The 27,188-nt window shown below is 43.8% G+C and overlaps 1 protein-coding gene across 1 annotated transcript in view; it reads right to left on the bottom strand.

Annotated features, from left to right (window-relative positions):
* Positions 1–240: 240 nt before the first annotated feature.
* LOC129862005 (calcium/calmodulin-dependent protein kinase type 1D-like) overlaps positions 241–27,188 on the bottom strand; it is a 63,138-nt gene continuing 36,190 nt past the window's right edge. The window contains exons 3-11 of the mRNA XM_055933278.1: positions 24,628–24,702; positions 21,842–21,980; positions 21,339–21,465; positions 18,886–18,961; positions 14,445–14,557; positions 12,269–12,347; positions 4,792–4,879; positions 4,354–4,519; positions 241–4,187 (exon numbers count right to left, since the gene is read on the bottom strand). Of these exons, the coding sequence (XP_055789253.1) occupies positions 4,006–4,187; positions 4,354–4,519; positions 4,792–4,879; positions 12,269–12,347; positions 14,445–14,557; positions 18,886–18,961; positions 21,339–21,465; positions 21,842–21,980; positions 24,628–24,702 (1,045 nt within the window). The 3' untranslated portion in view covers positions 241–4,005. The remainder of the gene's footprint in view (positions 4,188–4,353; positions 4,520–4,791; positions 4,880–12,268; positions 12,348–14,444; positions 14,558–18,885; positions 18,962–21,338; positions 21,466–21,841; positions 21,981–24,627; positions 24,703–27,188) is intronic.

Below are 27,188 nucleotides of genomic sequence, written 5' to 3' on the forward strand. Positions count from 1 at the left end.
CTGTTAAATTCAAAGCACAGTAACCAAACAGTGCCTGAGCAGGGGGAGCACAGCAGCACAGTTCTGGGAACAGCCAGAGCCTGAGCAGGGGGAGCACAGCAGCACAGTTCTGGGAACAGCCAGAACCTGAGCAGGGGGAGCACAGCAGCACAGTTCTGGGAACAGCCAAAGCCTGCGGAGGGGGAGAACAGCTAACTAAAGTACACTACATGCTACAGACTTTCTGCAACGGAACAATGATTATCAAATTACTTCAATCTTTATTTCGTAGTTTGTCATTTTCAGTGTTTAAATAAAACTACAGTACAGTGGTAATAGTTATCATATGCCTTCTTTCATTCTTAGCCTTGTATTATACAAATTTAAAACAAACCCCCAACTATGGGATATATCAAACTGCCCTCACAAGGCTATGAATTATGAGCCCAACTGTCCTGATGGCACGTAATAATATGCAACGTGTGCTTTAGTCAATACATGTATCATCTTCGTCATCATCAACTTCATCACCATAACTGGGGTTTCATGTCCTCAAATGTTCCTCAAAGAATTTCCCTGAGAACGTGTTCAAACGCTGCATCCTTATGCTAAGCATGGCTTCACAGTTACATCGCAATGAATCCAAAACGTCCGTCAAATAAAATACTAAACGACAAAAGCAATAACTATACCTTTATCTTATTAACATAGCCTAACATTTATATATTTCAACATAAAAGTCTAGTGACCCACGTACATGTAAGTACTGTTCTTACAGACGTCATTAAATATAAGACAATACATAATACATTACCTTTCTATTAGGAAAAGTGTACAATCAAATCAGAACTGTCACTACAGTAATATCAAAACTGATTTGATCATCTCACACTAGTAAAGCACTTCATTCACAGATGTGTGTGGGTGCATGACTCTGCAGATAGATATTTATTTCACTGACATTCTATATCCAGAAAACGCAAATCAAATATACAACAGCTCTTTCCTACAGTTGGGAACAATGAAATAGTGACGTACTCAACCGTAACAACAACTGCAGCAAAACATTCAAGCTTTTAAAACAATTAGAAACTATGATTGAGAATAATATGGAATTACTATTTTAGCCTTGAATGCTCTGTTTCAGTTGCATGAAACGCTAACTCCACTCAACGGTTTCCCATGGTTTCCATGTGCGATATTAAACACAAGGCCTAGAGGGTGTTCTGTGCCCAACACTGACAGTCACAGAGTTACAGCAGTCTCACAGTCACAGAGTTACAGCAGTCTCACAGTCACAGAGTTACAGCAGTCTCACAGTCACAGAGTTACAGCAGTCTCACAGTCACAGAGTTACAGCAGTCTCACAGTCTCAGAGTTACAGCAGTCTCACAGTCACAGAGTTACAGCAGTCTCACAGTCACAGAGTTACAGCAGTCTCACAGTCTCAGAGTTACAGCAGTCTCACAGTCACAGAGTTACAGCAGTCTCGCAGTCACAGAGTTACAGCAGTCTCGCAGTCACAGAGTTACAGCAGTCTCACAGTCTCAGAGTTACAGCAGTCTCACAGTCACAGAGTTACAGCAGTCTCGCAGTCACAGAGTTACAGCAGTCTCACAGTCACAGAGTTACAGTAGTCTCACAGTCACAGCAGTCTCACAGTCACAGAGTTACAGCAGTCTCACAGTCACAGAGTTACAGCAGTCTCACAGTCACAGAGTTACAGCAGTCTCACAGTCACAGAGTTACAGCAGTCTCACAGTCACAGAGTTACAGCAGTCTCACAGTCACAGAGTTACAGCAGTCTCACAGTCTCAGAGTTACAGCAGTCTCACAGTCACAGAGTTACAGCAGTCTCGCAGTCACAGAGTTACAGCAGTCTCGCAGTCACAGAGTTACAGCAGTCTCACAGTCTCAGAGTTACAGCAGTCTCACAGTCTCAGAGTTACAGCAGTCTCGCAGTCACAGAGTTACAGTAGTCTCACAGTCTCAGAGTTACAGCAGTCTCACAGTCACAGAGTTACAGCAGTCTCACAGTCACAGAGTTACAGTAGTCTCACAGTCACAGAGTCATAGCAGTCTCACAGTCACAGAGTTACAGCAGTCTCACAGTCACAGAGTTACAGCAGTCTCACAGTCACAGAGTTACAGCAGTCTCACAGTCACAGAGTTACAGCAGTCTCACAGTCACAGAGTTACAGCAGTCTCACAGTCACAGAGTTACAGCAGTCTCGCAGTCACAGAGTTACAGTAATCTCACAGTCTCAGAGTTACAGCAGTCTCACAGTCACAGAGTTACAGCAGTCTCACAGTCACAGAGTTACAGTAGTCTCACATTCACAGAGTTACAGCAGTCTCGCAGACACAGAGTTACAGCAGTCTCGCAGTCACAGAGTTACAGCAGTCTCGCAGTCACAGAGTTACAGCAGTCTCGCAGTCTCAGAGTTACAGCAGTCTCACAGTCACAGAGTTACAGCAGTCTCACAGTCTCAGAGTTACAGCAGTCTCGCAGTCTCAGAGTTACAGCAGTCTCACAGTCACAGAGTTACAGCAGTCTCACAGTCACAGAGTTACAGCAGTCTCACAGTCTCAGAGTTACAGCAGTCTCACAGTCACAGAGTTACAGCAGTCTCACAGTCTCAGAGTTACAGCAGTCTCGCAGTCACAGAGTTACAGCAGTCTCGCAGTCACAGAGTTACAGCAGTCTCACAGTCTCAGAGTTACAGCAGTCTCACAGTCTCAGAGTTACAGCAGTCTCACAGTCACAGAGTTACAGCAGTCTCGCAGTCACAGAGTTACAGCAGTCTCACAGTCACAGAGTTACAGTAGTCTCACAGTCACAGCAGTCTCACAGTCACAGAGTTACAGCAGTCTCACAGTCACAGAGTTACAGCAGTCTCACAGTCACAGAGTTACAGCAGTCTCACAGTCACAGAGTTACAGCAGTCTCACAGTCACAGAGTTACAGCAGTCTCACAGTCACAGAGTTACAGCAGTCTCACAGTCACAGAGTTACAGCAGTCTCACAGTCACAGAGTTACAGCAGTCTCACAGTCTCAGAGTTACAGCAGTCTCACAGTCACAGAGTTACAGCAGTCTCACAGTCACAGAGTTACAGCAGTCTCACAGTCACAGAGTTACAGCAGTCTCAATAATTAAGACTAATAATAAAAACCTGTTGAGTTCCCATAGTGTGGCCTCCTAACACCACCATACAAACAGGTTTTCTTTTTGTCTCTCGGTGGACAGTCTTACAACATGGCAGTGCTATGACAAAGATTTCAGGTGGTCATTTTAATCTTACAGTACCATATTTTAAAGAGATGGAATAGGATCTTAAAGCTTCAATCCATAGCGGTGAAACAGCGACATTAACACGACAAAGACGTTACTTCAAAACAACCAACAGTTTTTACTACGTTGCCGGATGCTCATTTCCTCAAAACAAAAACAATAACAAATGTGCCTGGGGGGGGGGGGGGTTGGGGTGAGCACTACTTTCAAAACTACTGGCTGAAATGATACAATGTTTAGAGTGAATATTCAAAAAGAGGTGAACATTTGAGGTTGCAATTCCTCCGTACCGACCCAATTCAAGGACTGGGAGACTGACCCCACTGGCCACCCTCTGGTCAGGAGGACAGAACGAGACAGTCAGCGGTCCTCATCTCTTCTCCACCAGACCTGTGGCCCGTTAGCAGGCAGAATGTTCAAATAGGAATATATGGTGTAGAACAGATAAGTTAGATAGAATAGGAAATCTTGTCAGTTCTCGTCTTTCTATTTCACATTACTGAATACTCCTCCTGTGGAGGGTGTGGACATCAGAGTGCTGCACTGAGACTGCATCCATAGTAAATGGAGCCTTGAACAGCTCCTCAAGTTCTCAATCCCAGCAGCTGAGAATGGGCGTGGTGGGCAGACTAAGAGAGACGAATTGTGGAATTCTGAGGGGCGGAATTGTAATCATGGAATCCCGACTCAAAGCTCTGTGGTCTCCCAGCTGACCTCCCGTGGAACCTGATGTCATTTAGTCCCCGTGTGGATGGTGGTGACCGTGGAGGGGCGTGGCCGGGGCGCCTCCACCACTGCCGCTGGAGCCACCGCCTGTGGTTCTACATGTGGTTCCACTCCAATGCTAACGGGGGCGCTGCAGGCTGCAGGGGAGGATGGCAGAGGAGGCAGAGTGGACAGAGGTTGTAGAGGACCTAAGGGGAGAACCAGAGACAATAACCTCAATGATAAAGCACAATCACTAAAGTCTTAGCGGAAACCAATCAATGACGGAACAAAAATCCTTTAATAGACCCCAACAGAGCCAACTTGACACGGCCTGCTCCCTACATCTTAAAGTAAAAGGAGTCATTCACTCACCGTCTTTGCGTGAGAGAGAGGCACAGTCTACAGACATGCTCTTGGCTGGCATAGAATTCTGTCCTGGTTGGTCCATACTCATACTGCTTCCAAAGCTGCTGCTCAGACTACTGCCCAACTGGAGACGCCTCATATGACGGATCACTGCTGTGGCGTTAAACGCTTGCTGAGGAGGAGACGGCGAGAGAGAGAAGGAGGGAGGGAGAGGAGGCAGGGAGGGAGAGGAGGCAGGGAGAGAGAGGAGGGAGGGAGAGGAGGCAGGGAGGGAGAGGAGGCAGGGAGAGAGAGGAGGCAGGGAGGGAGAGGAGGCAGGGAGGGAGAGGAGGCAGGGAGGGAGAGGAGGCAGGGAGGGAGAGAGGGTTGGCATATGCAAATAGAGGAGGTTGACAAATACAATAATCATACACAAAAACCGATCATTGTACGGAGAGAACCTACCCTCCATTTGCTTTTGGCAAAATTTTTCCTCATCTGCCGACTGACTGATTCATGGATGTTCTTGCAGAGAGCCGTGTCCCCAGCAATCCTGAGATACAAAGACACACCATAAAGGACAAGTAGATGATTGTTTTCTTTTGACACAGTTAGTGGTCAGTTCCTGGCCTGGATATCTATCAAGCACCGGCTCTGAGCTACTGGATGTCTCATATTCTATAATACACATCTGTTACAACACACCTGTTACAACACACCTGTCGCAACACACCTGTCACAACACACTTGTTACAACACACCTGTTACAACACACCTGTTGCAACACACCTGTTGCAACACACCTGTCGCAACACACCTGTCGCAACACACCTGTCACAACACACCTGTTACAACACACCTGTCGCAACACACCTGTCACAACACACTTGTCGCAACACACCTGTCACAACACACCTGTCACAACACACCTGTCACAACACACCTGTTACAACACACTTGTCGCAACACACCTGTCACAACACACCTGTCACAACACACCTGTTACACACCTGTCACAACACACCTGTCACAACACACCTGTCACAACACACCTGTCACAACACACCTGTTACACACCTGTCGCAACACACCTGTCGCAACACACCTGTCGCAACACACCTGTCGCAACACACCTGTCGCAACACACCTGTCGCAACACACCTGTCGCAACACAACCATTGTCTATTTAAACGCTATCAAACCACCTGCCAAAGACGTAACAGGGCCAAGACACAACAACAGGATGTAACAGGGCCAAGACATAACAGGGCCAAGACACAACAGGGCCAAGACATAACAGGGCCAAGATATAACAGGGCCAAGACATAACAGGGCCAAGACACAACAGGGCCAAGACACAACAGGGCCAAGACACAACAGGGCCAAGACATAACAGGGCCAAGCCATAACAGGGCCAAGCCATAATAGCAAGACGTAACAGGGCCAAGACGTAACAGGGCCAAGACACAACAGGGCCAAGACACAACAGCAAGACATAACAGGGCCAAGACATAACAGCAAGACGTAACAGGGCCAAGACATAACAGGGCCAAGACACAACAGCAAGACATAACAGGGCCAAGACATAACAGCAAGACGTAACAGGGCCAAGACACAACAGGGCCAAGACATAACAGGGCCAAGACACAACAGGGCCAAGACATAACAGGGCCAAGACGTAACAGGGCCAAGACATAACAGGGCCAAGACACAACAGGGCCAAGACATAACAGGGCCAAGACACAACAGCAAGACGTAACAGGGCCAAGACGTAACAGGCCAAGACACAACAGGGCCAAGCCATAACAGGGCCAAGACATAACAGGGCCAAGACGTAACAGGCCAAGACACAACAGAGCCAAGCCATAACAGGGCCAAGCCATAACAGGGCCAAGACATAACAGGGCCAAGACACAACAGGGCCAAGACGTAACAGGGCCAAGACGTAACAGGGCCAAGACGTAACAGGGCCAAGATGTAACAGGCCAATGATTAGATGCCTAACAGTCCTATTCCTATTCTCCATTTACCAACCACCCACATATTGTCTCTGTCATTAAAGCTAGAATCAGGGATTCGTTCTGCAGCTAAATGGCAGCCCCACCACTTGATGAACATTGAATAGATTCCCAAACCCCAGACAGTAGCATTAGGTCTGGCCCGGGCCAAGGAGAGACATGATAATGGTTCATTAGCCTGCGTCCCAAATGGCACCCTATTCCTTATATAGTGTACTACTTTGACCAGGGCCCATAGGGCCTTTACAGGTAATAGGGTGCCTTTTGGAACGTAGCCACTGCCTCTGCATTCTCCAAGCATCCTTCAGGACGCAGCCTGCTAATTGGCACCCATTCATTCAGCAGATTTGTCTCTCTCTCTTGCTCTCTCTCTCGCTCTCTCTCTCTCCCTCCCTCTTTTTCTCTTTCTGTCTCTCTCCATCTCCCCTCTCTCTATCTCCCCTTCTCAGACCAGTGGAGCAGATATTTTAGGAGGTGGGCAGGAAGGAAGACATGGTGCGCTGCATCATTCAGACATCCACTATCTATGTCATATTCATGTCAGCTTTCGGGCACGGCGAGTGGTTCTCTGATTGTGTGGTCCCAATCCATTACCTAGCTCTTCCCATTGTTCTTAACCCTCTGATGTTTGCAGGTGGAAGAGATACGGTGGAGGCTTCATCACTAAACAGACTCTACCCACCCAGATTCTTCAGATCTGTAAGGTGGAAGAGACACGGTGGAAGCCTCATCACTAAACGGACTCTACCTTCACTCACCAGGGGTGGGCTAGAGCCTGATTGATGTGTTGGGGTATGGTGTGGTGGGGTGTGGGGTGGTGTGGTATGGTGTGGTGTGGTGGGGTGTGGTGTGCTGGGGTGTGGTATTGTGTGGTATGGTGTGGTATTGTGTGGTATGGTGGGGTATGGTGTGGTGTGGTATAGTATGGTGTGGTGTGGTATGGTGTGGTATGGTATTGTGTGGTGGGGTATGGTGTGGTTTGGTGTGGTGTGGTGGGGTATGGTGTGGTTTGGTGTGGTGTGGTGGGGTATGGTGTGGTGGGGTATGGTATGGTATGGTGTGGTTTGGTTTGGTGGGGTGTGGTATGGTGTGGTATGTTATGGTGTGGTGGGTGTGGTATGATGTGGTATGGTGGGGTATGGTATGGTATAGTATTGTGTGGAGTGGTATGGTATTGTGTGGTATGGTATGGTGTGGTGTGGTATGGTATGATGTGGTGTGGTATGGTGTGGTGTGGTGGGGTATGGTATGGTGTGGTTGGGTATGGTGTGGTATAGTATGGTGTGGTGGGTATGGTATGATGTGGTATGGTGGGGTGTGGTATGGTATAGTATTGTGTGGTATGGTGTGGTATGGTATGGTATGGTATAGTATAGTATGGTGTGGTGTGGTGTGGTATGGTGTGGTGGGGTATGGTATGGTATGGTGTGGTGTGGTATAATATGGTATAGTATGGTGTGGTGTGGTATGGTATAGTATGGTGTGGTGTGGTGTGGTGTGGTATGATGTGGTGTGGTATGGTATGGTATGGTGGGGTATGATGTGGTGTGGTATGGTATGGTATGGTGGGGTATGGTATGGTGTGGTGGGGTATAGTATGGTGTGGTATAGTATGGTGTGGTATAGTATGGTGTGGTATGGTGTGGTATAGTATGGTGTGGTATAGTATGGTGTGGTATAGTATGGTGTGGTATAGTAGGGTGTGGTATGGTGTGGTATAGTATGGTGTGGTATAGTATGGTGTGGTATAGTATGGTGTGGTATAGTATGGTGTGGTATAGTATGGTGTGGTGTGGTATAGTATGGTGTGGTATAGTATGGTGTGGTATAGTATGGTGTGGTATAGTATGGTGTGGTATGGTGTGGTATAGTATGGTGTGGTATAGTATGGTGTGGTATAGTATGGTGTGGTATAGTATGGTGTGGTATAGTATGGTGGGGTATAGTATGGTGTGGTATAGTATGGTGTGGTATAGTATGGTATGGTGTGGTATAGTATGGTGTGGTATAGTATGGTGTTGTATAGTATGGTGGGGTATAGTATGGTGTGGTATAGTATTGTGTGGTATAGTATGGTGCGGTATAGTATGGTGTGGTGTGGTATAGTATGGTGTGGTATAGTATGGTGTGGTGTGGTATGGTGTGGTATAGTATGGTGTGGTATAGTATGGTGGGGTATAGTATGGTGTGATATAGTATGGTGTGGTATAGTATGGTGTGGTATGGTGTGGTATAGTATGGTGTGGTATAGTATGGTGTGGTATAGTATGGTGTGGTATAGTATGGTGTGGTATAGTATGGTGTGGTATAGTATGGTGTAGTATGGTGTGGTATAGTATGGTGTGGTATAGTATGGTGTGGTATAGTATGGTGTGGTATAGTATGGTGGGGTATAGTATGGTGTGGTATAGTATGGTGTGGTATAGTATGGTGTGGTATAGTATGGTGTGGTATGGTATGGTGTGGTATAGTATGGTGTGGTATAGTATGGTGTGGTATAGTATGGTGTGGTATGGTGTGGTATAGTATGGTGTGGTATAGTATGGTGTGGTATAGTATGGTGTGGTATAGTATGGTGTGGTATAGTATGGTATAGTATGGTGTGGTATAGTATGGTGGGGTATAGTATGGTGTGGTATAGTATGGTGTGGTGGGGTATAGTATGGTGTGGTATGGTGTGGTATAGTATGGTGTGGTATAGTATGGTGTGGTATAGTATGGTGTGGTATAGTATGGTGTGGTATGGTGTGGTATAGTATGGTGTGGTATAGTATGGTTTGGTATAGTATGGCGTGGTGTGGTGTGGTATAGTATGGTGTGGTATAGTATGGTGTGGTATAGTATGGTGGGGTATAGTATGGTGGGGTATAGTATGGTGGGGTATAGTATGGTGTGGTATAGTATGCTGTGGTATAGTATGGTGTGGTATAGTATGGTGGGGTATAGTATGGTGTGGTATAGTATGGTGGGGTATAGTATGGTGTGGTATAGTATGGTGTGGTATAGTATGGTGTGGTATAGTATGGTGTGGTATGGTGTGGTATAGTATGGTGTGGTATAGTATGGTGTGGTATAGTATGGTGTGGTATAGTATGTTGGGGTATAGTATGGTGTGGTATAGTATGGTGGGGTATAGTATGGTGTGGTATAGTATGATGTGGTATAGTATGGTGGGGTATAGTATGGTGTGGTATAGTATGGTGTGGTATAGTATGGTGTGGTATAGTATGGTGTGGTATAGTATGGTGGGGTATAGTATGGTGTGGTATAGTATGGTGTGGTATAGTATGGTATGGTGTGGTATAGTATGGTGTGGTATAGTATGGTGGGGTATAGTATGGTGTGGTATAGTATTGTGTGGTATAGTATGGTGCGGTATAGTATGGTGTGGTGTGGTATAGTATGGTGTGGTATAGTATGGTGTGGTATAGTATGGTGTGGTATGGTGTGGTATAGTATGGTGTGGTATAGTATGGTGTGGTATAGTATGGTGTGGTATAGTATGGTGTGGTATAGTATGGTATAGTATGGTGTGGTATAGTATGGTGGGGTATAGTATGGTGTGGTATAGTATGGTGTGGTGGGGTATAGTATGGTGTGGTATGGTGTGGTATAGTATGGTGTGGTATAGTATGGTGTGGTATAGTATGGTGTGGTATAGTATGGTGTGGTATGGTGTGGTATAGTATGGTGTGGTATAGTATGGTTTGGTATAGTATGGCGTGGTGTGGTGTGGTATAGTATGGTGTGGTATAGTATGGTGTGGTATAGTATGGTGGGGTATAGTATGGTGGGGTATAGTATGGTGGGGTATAGTATGGTGTGGTATAGTATGCTGTGGTATAGTATGGTGTGGTATAGTATGGTGGGGTATAGTATGGTGTGGTATAGTATGGTGGGGTATAGTATGGTGTGGTATAGTATGGTGTGGTATAGTATGGTGTGGTATAGTATGGTGTGGTATGGTGTGGTATAGTATGGTGTGGTATAGTATGGTGTGGTATAGTATGGTGTGGTATAGTATGTTGGGGTATAGTATGGTGTGGTATAGTATGGTGGGGTATAGTATGGTGTGGTATAGTATGATGTGGTATAGTATGGTGGGGTATAGTATGGTGTGGTATAGTATGGTGTGGTATAGTATGGTGTGGTATAGTATGGTGTGGTATAGTATGGTGGGGTATAGTATGGTGTGGTATAGTATGGTGTGGTATAGTATGGTATGGTGTGGTATAGTATGGTGTGGTATAGTATGGTGGGGTATAGTATGGTGTGGTATAGTATTGTGTGGTATAGTATGGTGCGGTATAGTATGGTGTGGTGTGGTATAGTATGGTGTGGTATAGTATGGTGTGGTATAGTATGGTGTGGTATGGTGTGGTATAGTATGGTGTGGTATAGTATGGTGTGGTATAGTATGGTGGGGTATAGTATGGTGTGGTATGGTATGGTGTGGTATAGTATGGTGTGGTATGGTGTGGTATAGTATGGTGTGGTATAGTATGGTGTGGTATAGTATGGTGTGGTATAGTATGGTGTGGTATAGTATGGTGTAGTATGGTGTGGTATAGTATGGTGTGGTATAGTATGGTGTGGTATAGTATGGTGTGGTATAGTATGGTGTGGTATGGTGTGGTATGGTGTGGTATAGTATGGTGTGGTATAGTATGGTGTGGTATAGTATGGTATAGTATGGTGTGGTATAGTATGGTGGGGTATAGTATGGTGTGGTATAGTATGGTGTGGTGGGGTATAGTATGGTGTGGTATAGTATGGTGTGGTATGGTGTGGTATAGTATGGTGTGGTATAGTATGGTGTGGTATAGTATGGTGTGGTATAGTATGGTGTGGTATGGTGTGGTATAGTATGGTGTGGTATAGTATGGTTTGGTATAGTATGGCATGGTGTGGTGTGGTATAGTATGGTGTGGTATAGTATGGTGGGGTATAGTATGGTGGGGTATAGTATGGTGGGGTATAGTATGGTGGGGTATAGTATGGTGTGGTATAGTATGCTGTGGTATAGTATGGTGTGGTATAGTATGGTGGGGTATAGTATGGTGTGGTATAGTATGGTGGGGTATAGTATGGTGTGGTATAGTATGGTGTGGTATAGTATGGTGTGGTATAGTATGGTGTGGTATAGTATGGTGGGGTATAGTATGGTGTGGTATAGTATGGTGTGGTATTATATGGTATGGTGTGGTATAGTATGGTGTGGTATAGTATGGTGTGGTATAGTATGGTGTGGTATAGTATGGTGTGGTATGGTATGGTGGGGTATAGTATGGTGTGGTATAGTATGGTGTGGTATAGTATGGTATGGTGTGGTATAGTATGGTGTGGTATAGTATGGTGGGGTATAGTATGGTGTGGTATAGTATGGTGTGGTATAGTATGGTGCGGTATAGTATGGTGTGGTGTGGTATAGTATGGTGTGGTATAGTATGGTGTGGTATAGTATGGTGTGGTATGGTGTGGTATAGTATGGTGTGGTATAGTATGGTGTGGTATAGTATGGTGGGGTATAGTATGGTGTGGTATAGTATGGTGTGGTATAGTATGGTGTGGTATGGTGTGGTATAGTATGGTGTGGTATAGTATGGTGTGGTATAGTATGGTGTGGTATAGTATGGTGTGGTATAGTATGGTGTGGTGTGGTATAGTATGGTGTGGTATAGTATGGTGTGGTATAGTATGGTGTGGTATAGTATGGTGTGGTGTGGTATAGTATGGTGTGGTATAGTATGGTGTGGTATAGTATGGTGTGGTATAGTATGGTGTGGTATAGTATGGTGTGGTGTGGTGTGGTATAGTGTGGTGTGGTATAGTATGGTGTGGTATAGTATGGTGTGGTATAGTATGGTGCGGTGTGCTATGGTGCGTTGTGCTATGGTATGGTATGGTGATAGATAGACATTCACCAGGGGTGGGCTAGAGCCTGGTCACAGGTGAATCTCTTCTCTGGATCCTTCTCCATCAGAGAGCTGATGAACTGTTTGGCTGTATGTGGAACAGAGGAAGACACACAATATCACCATGTTCCATCCATTCAAGATAGCATTACATACAAACAATTGGGTACACTCACACGCACACAAACACACACACATAGTGTACATTTGGGTCTTTCTATAAATAATGTGGCATTGGGATAAAAAAAAAATGGTTTGAAACAACAACAAAACATTTGAAACAAAAATAAAAAAGTTTATGCAGTTCCACATGAGGAACAAAAGTGAATATATGCAAATCGCCATAACTCCACCTATACAACACCATAGAACTATACATCCATTAAATCAGGGTTCATATGGACATTGGCAAGTCAAATTCAAGGACTTTCATTGTAAAAGTGAAAGTCACCCAGTAAAATACTACTTGAGTAAAAATCTAAAAGTATTTGGTTTTAAAGTATATGTACTTAAGTACAGTGGTGGAAAAAGTACTCAATTGCCATACTTGAGTAAAAGTACAATGTAAAAGTAAATACTATACATTAAATTCCTTATATTAAGCAAACGGACAGACAGGAGCACACTCCAATACTCAGACATGATTTACAAACACAGCATTTGTGTTTAGTGAGTCTGCCAGATAAGAGGCAGTAAGGATGACAACATGTTATATTGATAGGTGCGTGAAATGGACTATATTGCTGTCCTGCCTGAACTTTTGAAATGTAAACAGTACTTTTGAATGTCAGGGAAAATATACAGTACAAGTCAACGTTTTAGAACACTTACTTACTCAAGGGTTTTTCTTTATTTTTACAATTTTTTTACATTGTAGAATAATAGTGAAGTCATCAAAACTATGAAATAACACATATGGAATCATGTAGTAACCAAAAAAGTGTTAAACAAATCAACATTTATTTTTATGTCTTCACTATTATTCTACAATGTAGTATGGTAAAATATTAATCCAATACAATGATGTTAGTATGATATGTTACGTACAGAAGGTTTTAACTTGGCAAGTCAGTTAAGAACAAATTCTTATTTTACAATGACGGACTACCCCGGCCAAACCTGGATGAATTGTGCGCCGCCCTATGGGACTCCCAATTACAGCCGGATGTGATGCAGCCTGGATTTGAACCAGATACTGCAGTGACACCTCTTGCTCAGAGATACAGTGTCTTAGACCGCTGTGCCACTCGGGAGCCCGAATGCCTTACTTAAGGCAAAAACTAAAGTATGGTGGTTGGTCGTAGTGGATAGGTGGGACTGCAATGCGAACGTCTAGCAACCCAAAGGTTGCGTGTTCGAATCTCATGATGGACAACTTTAGCTAATTAGCAACTACTTACTACTTTTTAGCTACTTTTCAACTACTTAGCATGTTAGCTAACCATTCCCCTAACCCTTTAACTCAACTACTAACCCTAACCTTAGCCCTAACCTTAACCCCTAGCCTAGCTAATGTTAGCCACCTAGCTAACATTAGCGTTAGCCACCTAACCACATAGATAGAACCACCTAGAATTCGTAACATATCATTCAAATTCAAATTTATAACATATCATAAGAAATGGATGATGGACATCCACAAATGAATAAATACCATATGAAACGTAACATATACTAATTTAATTGTCCGGGATTTACTTTTACTATGTTGTGGCTGTCTCTAAGTCCAGGCTGCTATAAAAAAAACAGTCCAACAGCTAGATCCAGGATTCTTACAGGATTCAAGTTCAATGTTTAATTTAACTGATTAATGCTTAAAATATTATATTACACTGCCATTAATGCAAGGACAGAAAAGGTATGTTTTATGTCACACGATTTTGGACAAATCATACAAGACACCAACCATGATAAAGGGTTAAACAGGTTTTAAATCAACTCGTGAATTATATTAAATATAGCTATGATCCCCCCCTTATATCTTAACGTAATGACATGGCAGATTATTATCAATGACTTGTCAGCAGCTGTAACAAGTTGTTCTGTGTAGGAAATACTCACTGGTTCCCTAGTTTATGGAAAGACCCATATATACGACCAGACACACACACACACACACACGCACACGCACACGCACACGCACACGCACACGCACACGCACACACACACACACACACACACTCACCTGAGTCAGATATATCATCCCAATACGGTGCATCAAACTCATAGTCGGCCTTGAGTATCTGCTCAAAGAGCTTGGAGTCATTTTCATCATAGAACGGAGGGTAGCCACACAACCTAGGGGACAGATCATTAATTACACAACGATATGGATGCTTTATGTCAGTACCATCATCTAACTTAAAAGTAGAATGCCAAGGGAAACCCTACTCCTTATTTGGACAGAAAACTGAATCTATTTGATTTTGCCTTATCTTGCCTTTGTTGTGTCTTTGGCACATCTTCTGATCACAACGCTTGTTACATGAAGATGATCCAAATCAAACAAATGATCGGAGCTATAGTATCACATTAGTGTTGTCATGTTTTCTAATTAACTACTGCAACAACGTTCTAATTGGTGAGACTAGGAAACTATTCCACCTGATTACCTTAACAGCCTTCACACCTAACCAGGAGTGGTTAATGAGGCTAGAGGGTTCTTATTCAAACTAACAAGCGTTTCCACTAAATTTAATTGATTGGGCGGCTTAATCCAGGTGCATTTATCCTGGCAGTTTTAACTAAAAGCTTTCAGAAGAGAGTATCATACAGAGAATGTGTACAGTGTGAGCAAATACCCTCTTATTTGACTGGTCTGTGACTCACAACAACAACAAAAACATTTCCCAGTCAGAGGAGCTCACAGAGAGTTAACATACACAGTAAAGTTTATTGACAAACAGTGGTATTGACGTATGGTTTTTACCCAAACACTCCATGAACATGCCTAACATATCTACCTCTGATCTGCACTGGAAGACAACGGCCATTGGCAATATGTCCTATTCATATGACATATTGCTCCTGAGTGATACAGCGGTATAAGGCGCTGCATCTCAGTGCAAGAGGCTGCAGTCCCTAGTTCGAATCCAGGCTGCATCACATCCGGCCGTGATTGGGAGTCCCATAGAGCGGTGCACAATTGGCCCAGCGTCCTCCGGGTTTGGCCGGGGGTAGGGCCGTCATTGTAAATAATAATTTGTTCTTAACTGACTTGCCTAGTCAAATAAAAGGTGAAATAGGGATGGAAGAGAATGCATAGGGCCTGGCTAGCCAGCGCAGGATCAGCTAGATGTCCTTAGCCATCAGAAGGTGCATGATCAGCTCATGATCAGAGTGTGGGGCAAGTGGGCACCAGCTGATTGGCTGTGACCAGGAGCTGTACACTGATTGATATCTCTGGAGAGCCAGGCTCAGCTGAGCCAAACATATAAACAACACAAAAAAAACGTCTTGTAGTCGTCCTCCACAAGGGGAATTCTCAACATACAGCATATAAGATGATCTAATCGCGTTACATGGCCACATTTTAAACAAATTACATCTTATAGAGGCTAAATGAAGCCTTCATAAACCCTATGTAAAGCCTACTTAAATTCTACATTATAGGGTGTCCATCCACTCTGTCAGAGTGGGTGAAAACGAGCTTTCACTTCCTTGTGTTATAAAATACATTTTACCAAGACAAATATGATTATTCATGTTCTGAATCTTTCATTGGGGTGTTTCGCTAACATTTCATTAACAGTATACCCAAAAAGGTTGGATTTCGTAACCTAATACATCCCATAATAAGCATTGAGCGCTGTTGTCCCGGACCTGCTGTTTTCGACTCTCTCTCTCTCTCCCGCACCTGCTGTCTCTAATTCTGAATGATCGGCTATGAAAATCCAACTGACATTTACTCCTGAGGTACTGACCTGTTGCACCCTCTATAACCACTGATTATTATTATCTGACCCTGCTGGTCATCTATGAACGTTTGAACATCTTGGCCATGTTCTGTTATAATCTCCACCCAGCACAGCCAGAAGAGGACTGGCCACCCCTCAGAGCCTTGTTCCTCTCTAAGTTTCTTCCTAGGTTTTGGCCTTTCTAGGGAGTTTTTCCTAACCACCGTGCTTCTACACCTGCATTGCTTGCTGTTTGGGGTTTTAGGCTGGGTTTCTGTACAGCACTTTGTGACATCGGCTGATGTAAAAAGGGCTTTATAAATACATTTGATTGATTGACAGAGCAACGCAGCTTTCTTGCATCAACTTTTAGGATTTTACATGTGCTGGTCATCTTCAAAGTTGTTTCCGCGGGTTGCAAAAAGCTAACTTTGCATGACACAAATCAAATGAAATTTTATTTGTCACATGCGCCAAACACAACAGGTGTAGACCTTACTGGGAAATGCTTTACAAGCCCTTAACCAACAATTCAGTTCAAGAAATAGAGTTAAGAAAATACTTACTAAATAAACCAAAGTAAAAAATAAAATAACGAGGCTATAAACAGGGGGTACCGGCACCGAGCCAATGTGCGGGGGCACAGGCCAATCGAGGCAATTTGTACATGTACAGTGCATTCAGACAGTTTTCAAACCCGTTAACTTTTTCCACATTTTGTTAAGTTACAGCCTTATACTAAAATGGATTAAATTGTATTTTTTTCCCCTCATCAATCTACACACAATATCCCATAATAACAAAACAAAAACAGGTTTTTAGAAAATGTTTCAAATGTATGACAAATAAAAAACTGAAATATGACATTTACATAAGTATTCAGACCCTTTAATCAGCACTTTGTTGAATCACCTTTGGGCCACGCAGGAGGACATTCAGAGCCCTCCTGCGTTGTCTTGGCTGTGTGCTTAGGGTCGTTATCCTGCTGGAAGGTGAACCTTCACCCCAGTCTGAGGTCCTGAGCACTCTGGAGCAGGTTTTCATCAAGGATCTCTCTGTACTTTGCTCCGTTCATCTTTCCCTATATCCTGACTCCCAGTCCTTGCCGCTGAAAAACATCCCCACAGCATGATGCTGCCACCCCCGTACTTCACCGTAGGGATGGTGCCAGATTTCCTCCAGACGTGACGCTTGGCATTCAGGCCAAAGAGTTCAACCTTGGTTTCATCAGACCAGAGAATCTTTAGGTGCCTTTTGGCAAACTCCAAGCGGGCTGTCATGTTCCTTTTACTGAGGATTGGCTTCCGTCTAGTCACTACCATAAAGGCCTGATTGGTGGAGTGCTGCAGAGATGGTTGTCATTCTGGAAGGTTCTCCCATCTCCACAGAGGAACTCTAGAGCTTTGTCAGAGTGACCATTGGGTTGTTGGTCACCTCCCTGACCAAGGCCCTTCTCCCCCGGTTGCTCAGTTTGGCCGGGCGGCCAGCTCTAGGAAGAGTCTTGGTGGTTCCAAACTTCTTCCATTTAAGAATGAAGGAGGCCACTGAGTTCTTGGGGACCTTCAAAGCTGCAGACATTTTTTGGTACTCTTCCCCAGATCTGTGCCTCGACACGATCCTGTGGTTTGGTTTTTGCTCTGACATGCACTTTCAACTGTGGGACCTTATATAGACAGGTGTGTGCCATTCCAAATCATGCCCAATCTTTTTAATTTATCACAGGTGTACTCCAATCAAGTTGTAGAAACATCTCAAGGATGATCAATGGAAACAGGATGCACCTGAGCTCAATTTTGAGTCTCATAGCAAAGGGTCTGAATACTTATGTAAATAAGGTATTTCTGTAAAAAAAAAAAAAAAAAAGTCTACTAATTTGTTTTCACTTTGTCATTATGGGGTATTGTGTGTAGATTGGTGAGGATTGTATTTCTTTAAATCCATTTTTGAATAAGGCTGTAACGTAACATAATGTGGAAAGAGTCAAGGTGTCTGAGTACTTTCCAAAGGAACTGTATAGTCCAAATACTGACGTTTAGCACTTGGTGGTCTATAGAAACTTACGAGGATCAGCTTTAGGTGAGGCAGATGAATCTGGCTTTAGGTGAGGCAGATGAACCTGTATCCATATTACTTTCATATCATCTGACATGAGATCCTCTCTCAGCCTAACAGGAATATGACTCTGGACATACTGTACGTGGCAACACCTCCTATTTGCATTTCTGTCTTTCCTGTATATTCTATAACCATGTATAGCTCCTACTACATGATCAAAGGAATTATCAAAGTGTGTTTCAGAGATGGCAAGAATATGATGTTCTGATGCTAATAAGTTGTCAATTTACATGAACCTTGTTTTATGTCCTGCTGATTTAAAAATAAAGATGATCATTTCAACAGGAAAGTGAGCCTGTCAGGTAGCCTGTCAGGTAGCCTGTAGCCTTAATTCTTGCACAGAATCCAGCCTAGCTGAAGCGATGCTGTGCAATATTCCAGATGTATTTTTTTTCACAATTTTCCCCCCGCTGACCTCCATTGATTTAGTCCCCATAATTTTGGCCTTCCTAAAGAGGTACAAACTCCAATAACTTTCAAACAGATTATGAGATACATGCGGTTTAGAGGATTGGAGGATTATCAACACAATTAACATATTATTTGACCCATTGACCCATCAAAATATGTGTTTTTTTATTGAACACCCTACAGATTACAGTATAAGATACTTACAGAATGTAAGCGATGACTCCAATAGACCAGCAGTCCACTGCTTTGCTGTAGGGCTTCTGAGCCAGAACCTCTGGGGCTGTGGAGAACATCATAAGGTAGAGATTGATATAGAACATTGTGTGGGTGATGTTTCCTGAGGTTAAATTAAGTCAAATAAGTTGAGGTTAGCCAGAGTTAAAGAGATACGACTAGATGAGGTCAATGTTGGGTTACTACTACTACTGCAGACTTCCTTACGTCATAGCTGTTCGTCTTCCCGTCTGTCTAACGACGAAGATTTTGTGTCCACATGTTGTACCCTTCTGCTCTAAGTAGTGTGCACTTGTTCACTTCTATTCATTGATTTAAGAGGGAAGGGCAGTTGTAAGAAATATGGTGGAAACTCTCTCTAGCCTATGGAATGTCTTACACCAATCCAAAACTTCTAAATGCGTGGGGAGGAGTTCAAAAGGAGTACACTGGGGGGAATTGGGACACAACCAGACAGGCACGTAACTTGCAGGGTGGACAGGGGGGTCATAACCCTCCCTATAATATACCAGGATGAATTTGATGGATAGTAAATTATTTTCCCACCATAGCTACTGACTTTCTGTGGCTTTAGACTAAGCAGTACTACTCAATTCCTTATTTTATGATTTGACCCCCCCCCCCCCCCACTGTCAATTATGCTTTTGGTTTGGTCCGGTCTTCAGAGGTCTTGGTTTGTGAAGGGAAAAAAGTTTTGCAAGGCTTGTAAGGAGAACGGAGCAATACTCTCTCTCTCTCTCTCTCTCTCTCTCTCTCTCTCTCTCTCTCTCTCTCTCTCTCTCTCTCTCTCTCTCTCTCTCTCTCTCTCTCTCTCTCTCTCTCTCTCTCTCTCTCTCTCTCTCTCTCTCTCTCTCTCTCTCTCTCTCTCTCTCTCTCTCTCTCTCTCTCTCTCTCTCTCTCTCTCTCTCTCTCTCTCTCTCTCTCTCTCTCTCTCTCTCTCAAACCCTTCATTCTGTGAGCTAACTTGTAATAAATAAATAAGTATTTCACAACTGAGCCAATTTCAATTTTCTTAAGTCCCTCTTTGTGGCAACTGACCACACGACTGAACAGTAGTCCAGGTGCGACAAAACTAGGGCCTGTAGGACCTGCCTTGTTGATAGTGTTGTTAAGAAGGTAGAGCATCGCTTTATTATGGACAGACTTCTCCCCATCTTAGCTACTACTGCATCAATATGTTTTGACCGTGACAGTTTACAATCCAGGGTTACTCCAAACAGTTTAGTCACCTCAACTTCTTCAATTTCCAAATGATTTATTACAAGATGTAGTTGCGGTTTAAGGTTTAGTGAATGACTTGTCCCAAATACAAGGCTCCTGAGCAGCGCAGGCACTGCATCTCAGTGCTAGAGGCGTCACTACAGACCCTGGTTTGATTCCAGGCTGTATCACAACCGGCCGTAATTGGGAGTCCCATAGGGCGGCGCACAACTGGCCCAGCGTCATCCAGGTTTGGCCGGGGGTAGGCCGTCATTGTAAATAAGAATTTGTTCTTAACTGACTTGACTAGGAAAATAAAGGTGAAATAAAAAAACAATAAAAAAATGTGCCTTTGCACAGAAGTAAGCAGGTTTATGTCTCATTTATTCATTTTGATTTCAATATGGAAGGAAAACCAGAGACCTCAAGGTACACCATATTTTTTTGTGTAACAACAGCAGTTAATTCAATTGGGGAAGGTGAAGGGAGGTGGGGAGGATGTTCTCCCATGATGAAAGGGGTCCATGACTGAAACCGGTTGGGGAAGGACTGATTTAGATAATGATTAGCTCAAATACAGATGTGTATGCTTCAGCGTATTTATTTATAGCCACTATGCTGCATCAGTTAGACGACAGTTCATGCTTATTCGTTAATAAAACATACCAGCCTGATAATATGAAACAATTTGTTGTCATGCACATTTTTTGGACGGGGAAAAATTATATTTTAATGGTGTAACCATCATTTTATTTTCATAAATTTTTGGAGTAGAAAAAACGTAATGCATCGTTCAATTAAACGGTGCTGTTCTGAATGACCCGTTGAAGATCGAGGAGGGGAGCAAAATAAAACGCTTTCATTTAAATATGTCACTCATTGCTTCAAGGCAAACGTAGGCTACTTCAAAGTCTGTTCAAGAACATTTTGGGGAAACGTGTCATTCGGTACACAATGTAGCAAAAGTTTGATCGAACTGAACGCACCCCAGAACTGACATTCTCATAGACGTTCTACAAAATAATTGCCAAGCATGGCTACTATCTGAACTGTTAGGGATAAACTCACAGTTTAAAGTAATACAGTCATTATTCAGTTGTGGTCCAAAATTCACCAGAAACAACAATTTCACAGCTATTTCTTCAAAATAATATATCCCGGGGGGGGGCACCCCACAATTTGCAACACAAAGTTACACCCTTGCAACCAGAGAGCCTCCTCACCCACATATCCTGGCGTCCCACAGGCTGTAGCCATCACGTCTCCTGTCCCCTCCATCTTAGACAGACCAAAGTCACTGATCATGATCTTAGCCTCATCATGGGGGTTGTAGTAGAGAAGGTTCTCTGGCTGACAGTGGAAGGACACATCAACAACACATGTATGGGAGAAAAATATTAAACGCTTCATAAGTATTCCTGTTTGTGAGAGAGAGAGAGAGAGAGAGAGAGAGAGAGAGAGAGAGAGAGAGAGAGAGAGAGAGAGAGAGAGAGAGACAGAGACAGAGACAGAGAGAGACAGAGACAGAGACAGAGAGAGAGAGAGAGAGAGAGAGAGAGAGAGAGAGAGAGAGAGAGAGAGAGACTGTGTGTGCGTGCGTGTCCGTACCTTGATGTCTCTGTGTACAATGCCCATAGCGTGGAGGTAGGTGAGTGTGTGTGTGTGTGTGTGTGTGTGTGTGTGTGTGTGTGTGTGTGTGTGTGTGTGTGTACGTGTGTATCCGTACCTTGAGGTCTCTGTGTACAATGCCCATGTCGTGGAGGTAGTTGACAGCATTCAGCACCTGTGTAATGAGTCTGCTGGCGTCCATCTCTGTGTAGAAGCCCTTCTCTACGATGCGGTCAAACAGCTCACCCCCAGACACCCTGAGACAGAGACACAAGAACTGAATCAACCCTAACCAACTGTAACTCTAACCCTCAACCACAACCCTAACCTCAACCACAACTCTAACCTCAACCACAACCCTAACCTCAACCACAACCCTAACCTAAACCACAACCCTAACCTCAACCACAACCCTAACCTCAACCACAACCACAACCCTAACCTCAACCACAACCCTAACCTCAACCACAACCCTAACCTCAACCACAACCACAACCCTAACCTCAACCACAACCCTAACCTCAATCACAACCCTAGCCTCAACCCTAACCCTAGCCTCAACCCTAACCCTAGCCTCAACCTCAACCCTAGCCTCAACCTCAACCCTAACCCACAACCTCAACCCTAGCTTCAACCACAACCATAGCCTCAACCACAACCCTGGCCTCAACCACAACCCTAGCCTCAATCACAACCCTAGCCTCAACCCTAACCCTAGCCTCAACCGTAACCCTAGCCTCAACCTCAACCCTAACCTCAATCACAACCCTAGCCTCAACCTCAACCTCAACCCTAACCCACAACCCTAACCCTAGCCTCAACCTCAAATCCTAACCCTAGCCTCAACCTCAAATCCTAACCCTAGCCTCAACTCTAAACCTAGCCTCAACTCTAACCCTAGCCTCAACCCTAACTCTACCCTCAACCACAACCACAACCCTAAACCCAGCCTCAACCTCAACCCCAACCCCAACCCTTGCGTCAACCCTAACCCTCAACAACAACCTAATCCTAGCCTCAACTCTAACCTCAACCTCAAACCTAGCTTCATGTCCACATCCTGGTTCAACCTTAACCCTAGCTTCATGTCCACATCCTAGTTCAACCCTAACCCTAGCTTCATGTCCACATCCCAGTTCAACCCTAACCCTTCTTTATGATGCAGTCCAACCAGGGGAGAACAACTTGCGTAGCCTCAGGAGCCAGGAGCCTCAGAGGCCAGGAGCCTCAGAGGCCAAAACAAGCTCTGTACGGTGATGATGTGCGCCTCCCAAATGTTTTAACAATGCGGAAGGCTGTGCATAGCTCTGTATAGATCCGCATTGACATGATTGGTTGACGGTAGGTGGAGGCGGTACATCCTGTATAAACACAAACTCACTTCCTTGACAACTAACTTCCTTGACAACAAACATGGAGAACTTTGACGAGAAGCTATCAGAACAAGTTCACAAATAAAATACATCTTTATGATACCTGATGTAGTGATTTCAAAGACACTAAAATGAGTTTGAACTCCTGGAAAGAGATTGGGGATCTAATGGGGATAGAGGCGGTAAAGACGTCAATAGAACGCAGACCGTGGGGGATTTTTTTATTTATTTATTTTTTTTACCTTTATTTAACTAGGCAAGTCAGTTAAGAACAAATTCTTATTTTCAATGACGGCCTAGGAACAGTGGGTTAACTGCCTGTTCAGGGGCAGAACGACAGATTTGTACCTTGTCAGCTCGGGGATTTGAACTTGCAACCTTCCGGTTACTAGTCCAACGCTCTAACCACTACGCTACGCTGCCGCCCGGATTGAAGGAAGCTGGACTGGTGGACATTCAACAAATATGATCTAACAAAATGGATATTTGTCAAATCCGTCATGATGTATTGTAACGGGCCCACAATGTGGTTACTCAAATCTGATGTGGATATATTTGGCTGTTTTCACCTCATAACATGTAGAAATTGTCCCTTTTCAGGTTTAGAAGAAGTGACTGCTAAATGCTAACTCCTGTTTGTGTAAGCTGGTAGCATAGCTAGCATACAGCTAGCATACAGCTAGCATACCATTAGAGTGGTGGTAGTTAAAGTTGTTTTTTAACTTGTAATGCAGTTGATTGATGACGATGACATCAACATGTATGGGGGTTGACATCTATACAAGCATCATACTCTGATTTTTACCTCAACATAGTGTGGAATACACATGTAAACAACAGTCTAAATGTAGTATCATTTGGCTGGGGGCCAATGAGGAGATTCGGGATGGAGATACAGGTTGGAAATAACGGTGCAGCCTTTTTACTTCGTGCCATCTTGGCTGAGCTACTGTGTCAAGCACCGGGTAACGGACTCCAACATCTTAGAAGAGGTGAGGTGTTTTAGTTGAGCCAGTTTCTCATAATTAGCTGGATGGCTGTAGAGATTAGCTCTGAATCACTACGTGTTGTGCAGTGCACAACAATATATTGGATGTGAATGACAGCTCCCCGATGCGCAAAAAGTATGAATGTTCGGACTTCTGCGGAGGCCACATCGTCGCTGTAAATGCTGAACGGCCACAGCGTCGCTGTAAATGCTGAACGGCCGCAGCGTCGCTGTAAATGCTGAACGGCCACAGCGTCGCTGTAAATGCTGAACGGCCACAGCGTCGCTGTAAATGCTGAACGGCCACAGCATCGCTGTAAATGCTGAACGGCCACTGCAGATGTCAGATATGACCATACATGGCTCCAGTGCACAAACTGATACAGAGTACCGGCACATCTTGTTTACTACAGCTTGAGAACTGGCACCTCTTCTAGAAATATGACACAGAGACACAGAGACACAGAGACAGACAGACAGACAGACAGACAGAACAGACAGACAGACAGACAGACAGACAGACAGACAGAAGGTACTACTCACAACTGCATGATGAGGTATAGGTGGTTGGGGCTCTCATAGATGTCCTCCAAAGCCACAATGTTCTCATGTTTTATCCTGAAGAGAGAAAAACAGTGGATTTAATTCAGTCACTATTAACCTCATAATTTTAATGCCCAGCACAATAAAGCACAATTTCTTCACAAAATGACTTTGTTCATTACAATGAATTAAGTGTGTGCGTTAATTAATTAAGTGTGTGTGTGTGTGATACAAAGTGAGTGAGTGAGTGTTTGTGTGTGAGTTCATTAGTGGTTGTGTGTGTGTGTGTGTGTGTGTGTGTGTGTGTGTGTGTGTGTGTGTGTGTGTGTGTGTGTGTGTGTGTGTGTGTGTGTGTGTGTGTGTGTGTGTGTGTGTGTGTGTGTGTGTGTGTGTGTGTGTGTGTGTGTTACAAAGTGATTGTGAGTAGATGTGTGTGAAGACAAGGCAGACAGTGAACCCGTTGAACCTCTACTTCAACGTTTCTCCAGCATTGAGGAGAGACAGAGGCTGAGGGTCAAATGGCCCCTATTCCTTTTTTTGGTCGTATTTTTTGTAAAACATACATATGCAAAAACAACAGACAACTTAACATTTACATACATTTCAACAAACATTAATGACATCACACTTCCTCAGACCCACATGTTCCCACTGTATCCACACCCAATGTTGTGTCGTAACGTTGGTTATTCATTAATGTGAAGTATGTTATATTTTATCAAATAAATTATCTGTGTAATTATCATTACGTGATTAAACTAATCATGTAAACATTCATTAACTAGGAAGTCGGGGCACCACAGGAAAATGTTGTTTAAAGATTTGCTATTTCCCAAAATGTAACTCTCTTCAGATATTTTCATATCTTATCGATTACAGTCGCTTATTAATGTATTATTACCTCATCAGTCATATTCTGAATGTCGCAAACCCTTGGATATCTGTACGAACCCTAGCATAAATGATGAATCAGCGAAACACAAATTGGGGAGAAAAAAAAAAGAACTAAATAATCACACAGATTTACATAAACACACACACGATAGGTTATACATTGGTTACTAACATGATACAAAGAAAAGTCCCTTGTGGATGGAACCGATATGACAGCTTGTTAGACAAAGGAAAGGGGTGGGGACAGCTCAACAGCGGGAAACTCAGAGTGGACCCACGTATATACAGTTGATTATTACACTCATGGAAATGCTAATACTTTGAACATGAACAGCCAGTCATTCAAAAATAAATAGTAATTTACATATTTACGAGTGTATGCCTTTGTTGTCTCTCTCTGTGAACTCCGATCCGTCTGCTGGAGTCGACAGAAGAGTCGACAGAAAGTCTCTGGTTGCGTTTCCCAGAAGTCACAAGGTCTTTTGTGGTTGTTTAACCTGTTCAGCGGGCTCTGGATAGTGTCTGTTATAATGGCTACGTCAAGACGTACCAATGGTCGTTTGACAAGGAAATGTTCTCCAGAATGGACCTTTCAGAGTACCATTCGGTCGTTCGTTCAGTTGCGTTTACCAGACTGAAGTACTTAAACAGCCGCAGACTGAATAATTGGTCTTTAGTTTGTAGATTTCTTAACCATTTCAGCGTGGGGACGATCCCCACGTTCTCTGGTCTTGTCCTTCGGTAGAGTTGTAGTTTTAAACCATTTTGCAACATCCGGTTCACGCCTTAAGTCTGCTTGACCTATAGAGTGGTAGATGTCTCAACAGTTTGTAACGTATTCAGCTGGCGCTGCACGTAACTGGTCTTTATTTAAATTGCCAACCATTTCAACATGTACCTACCGTTCAATGCTCTCGGTCTCAATGGTTGATTATTCATGTCACAGCTAGAACCACTTCACACACCGGCAGCAACCCGGCGTGTTTCGGTCTAAATGTATAATTCGTCGTGAGTGGAGTAAAGAAGGGGCGTTCCATGAAGCCGAAGTAAATGTCTGTGCTCACGAGGTCGTGGCCACTGACTTGGTTAAGACTTCATATGAAAAACAATTATCTAATTTAGAAGGCTAACATCACATTACATCTTCTCACAAATAGTTTCATATTTAATCATATATGTTCCCCCACATTTGGATGTGACCCTGACAACTGGGAGATATTTACATTAAGAGATACAGTTATGTTGTCCTACCATCTTTAGTTACATTACAAATTATGAACAAATTCCACAGAATTGTTCTTTGATTTCCCAACTGTCCGGATTTACAGAAATACTGTTTCATCATTCAACCTTTTGATGTGTTAAAGTTGTGGCCAAGTCTCTCTCTGTGTCCTACAGTCACACATCCCAATACTACAGACCCAGAAGCAGAGTATTTATGACCGTCATAACACTGTGGAGAGAGACGTGCTCCCCCTCATAACACTGTGGAGAGACGTGCCCCCCCTCATAACACTGTGGAGAGACGTGCCCCCCCCTCATAACACTGTGGAGAGACGTGCCCCCCCTCATAACACTGTGGAGAGAGACGTGCTCCCCCTCATAACACTGTGGAGAGAGACGTGCCCCCCCTCATAACACTGTGGAGAGAGACGTGCTCCCCCTCA

This window comes from Salvelinus fontinalis, chromosome 9 (assembly GCF_029448725.1).
Source record: "Salvelinus fontinalis isolate EN_2023a chromosome 9, ASM2944872v1, whole genome shotgun sequence".
In the NCBI taxonomy this organism is placed as follows: domain Eukaryota; kingdom Metazoa; phylum Chordata; class Actinopteri; order Salmoniformes; family Salmonidae; genus Salvelinus; species Salvelinus fontinalis.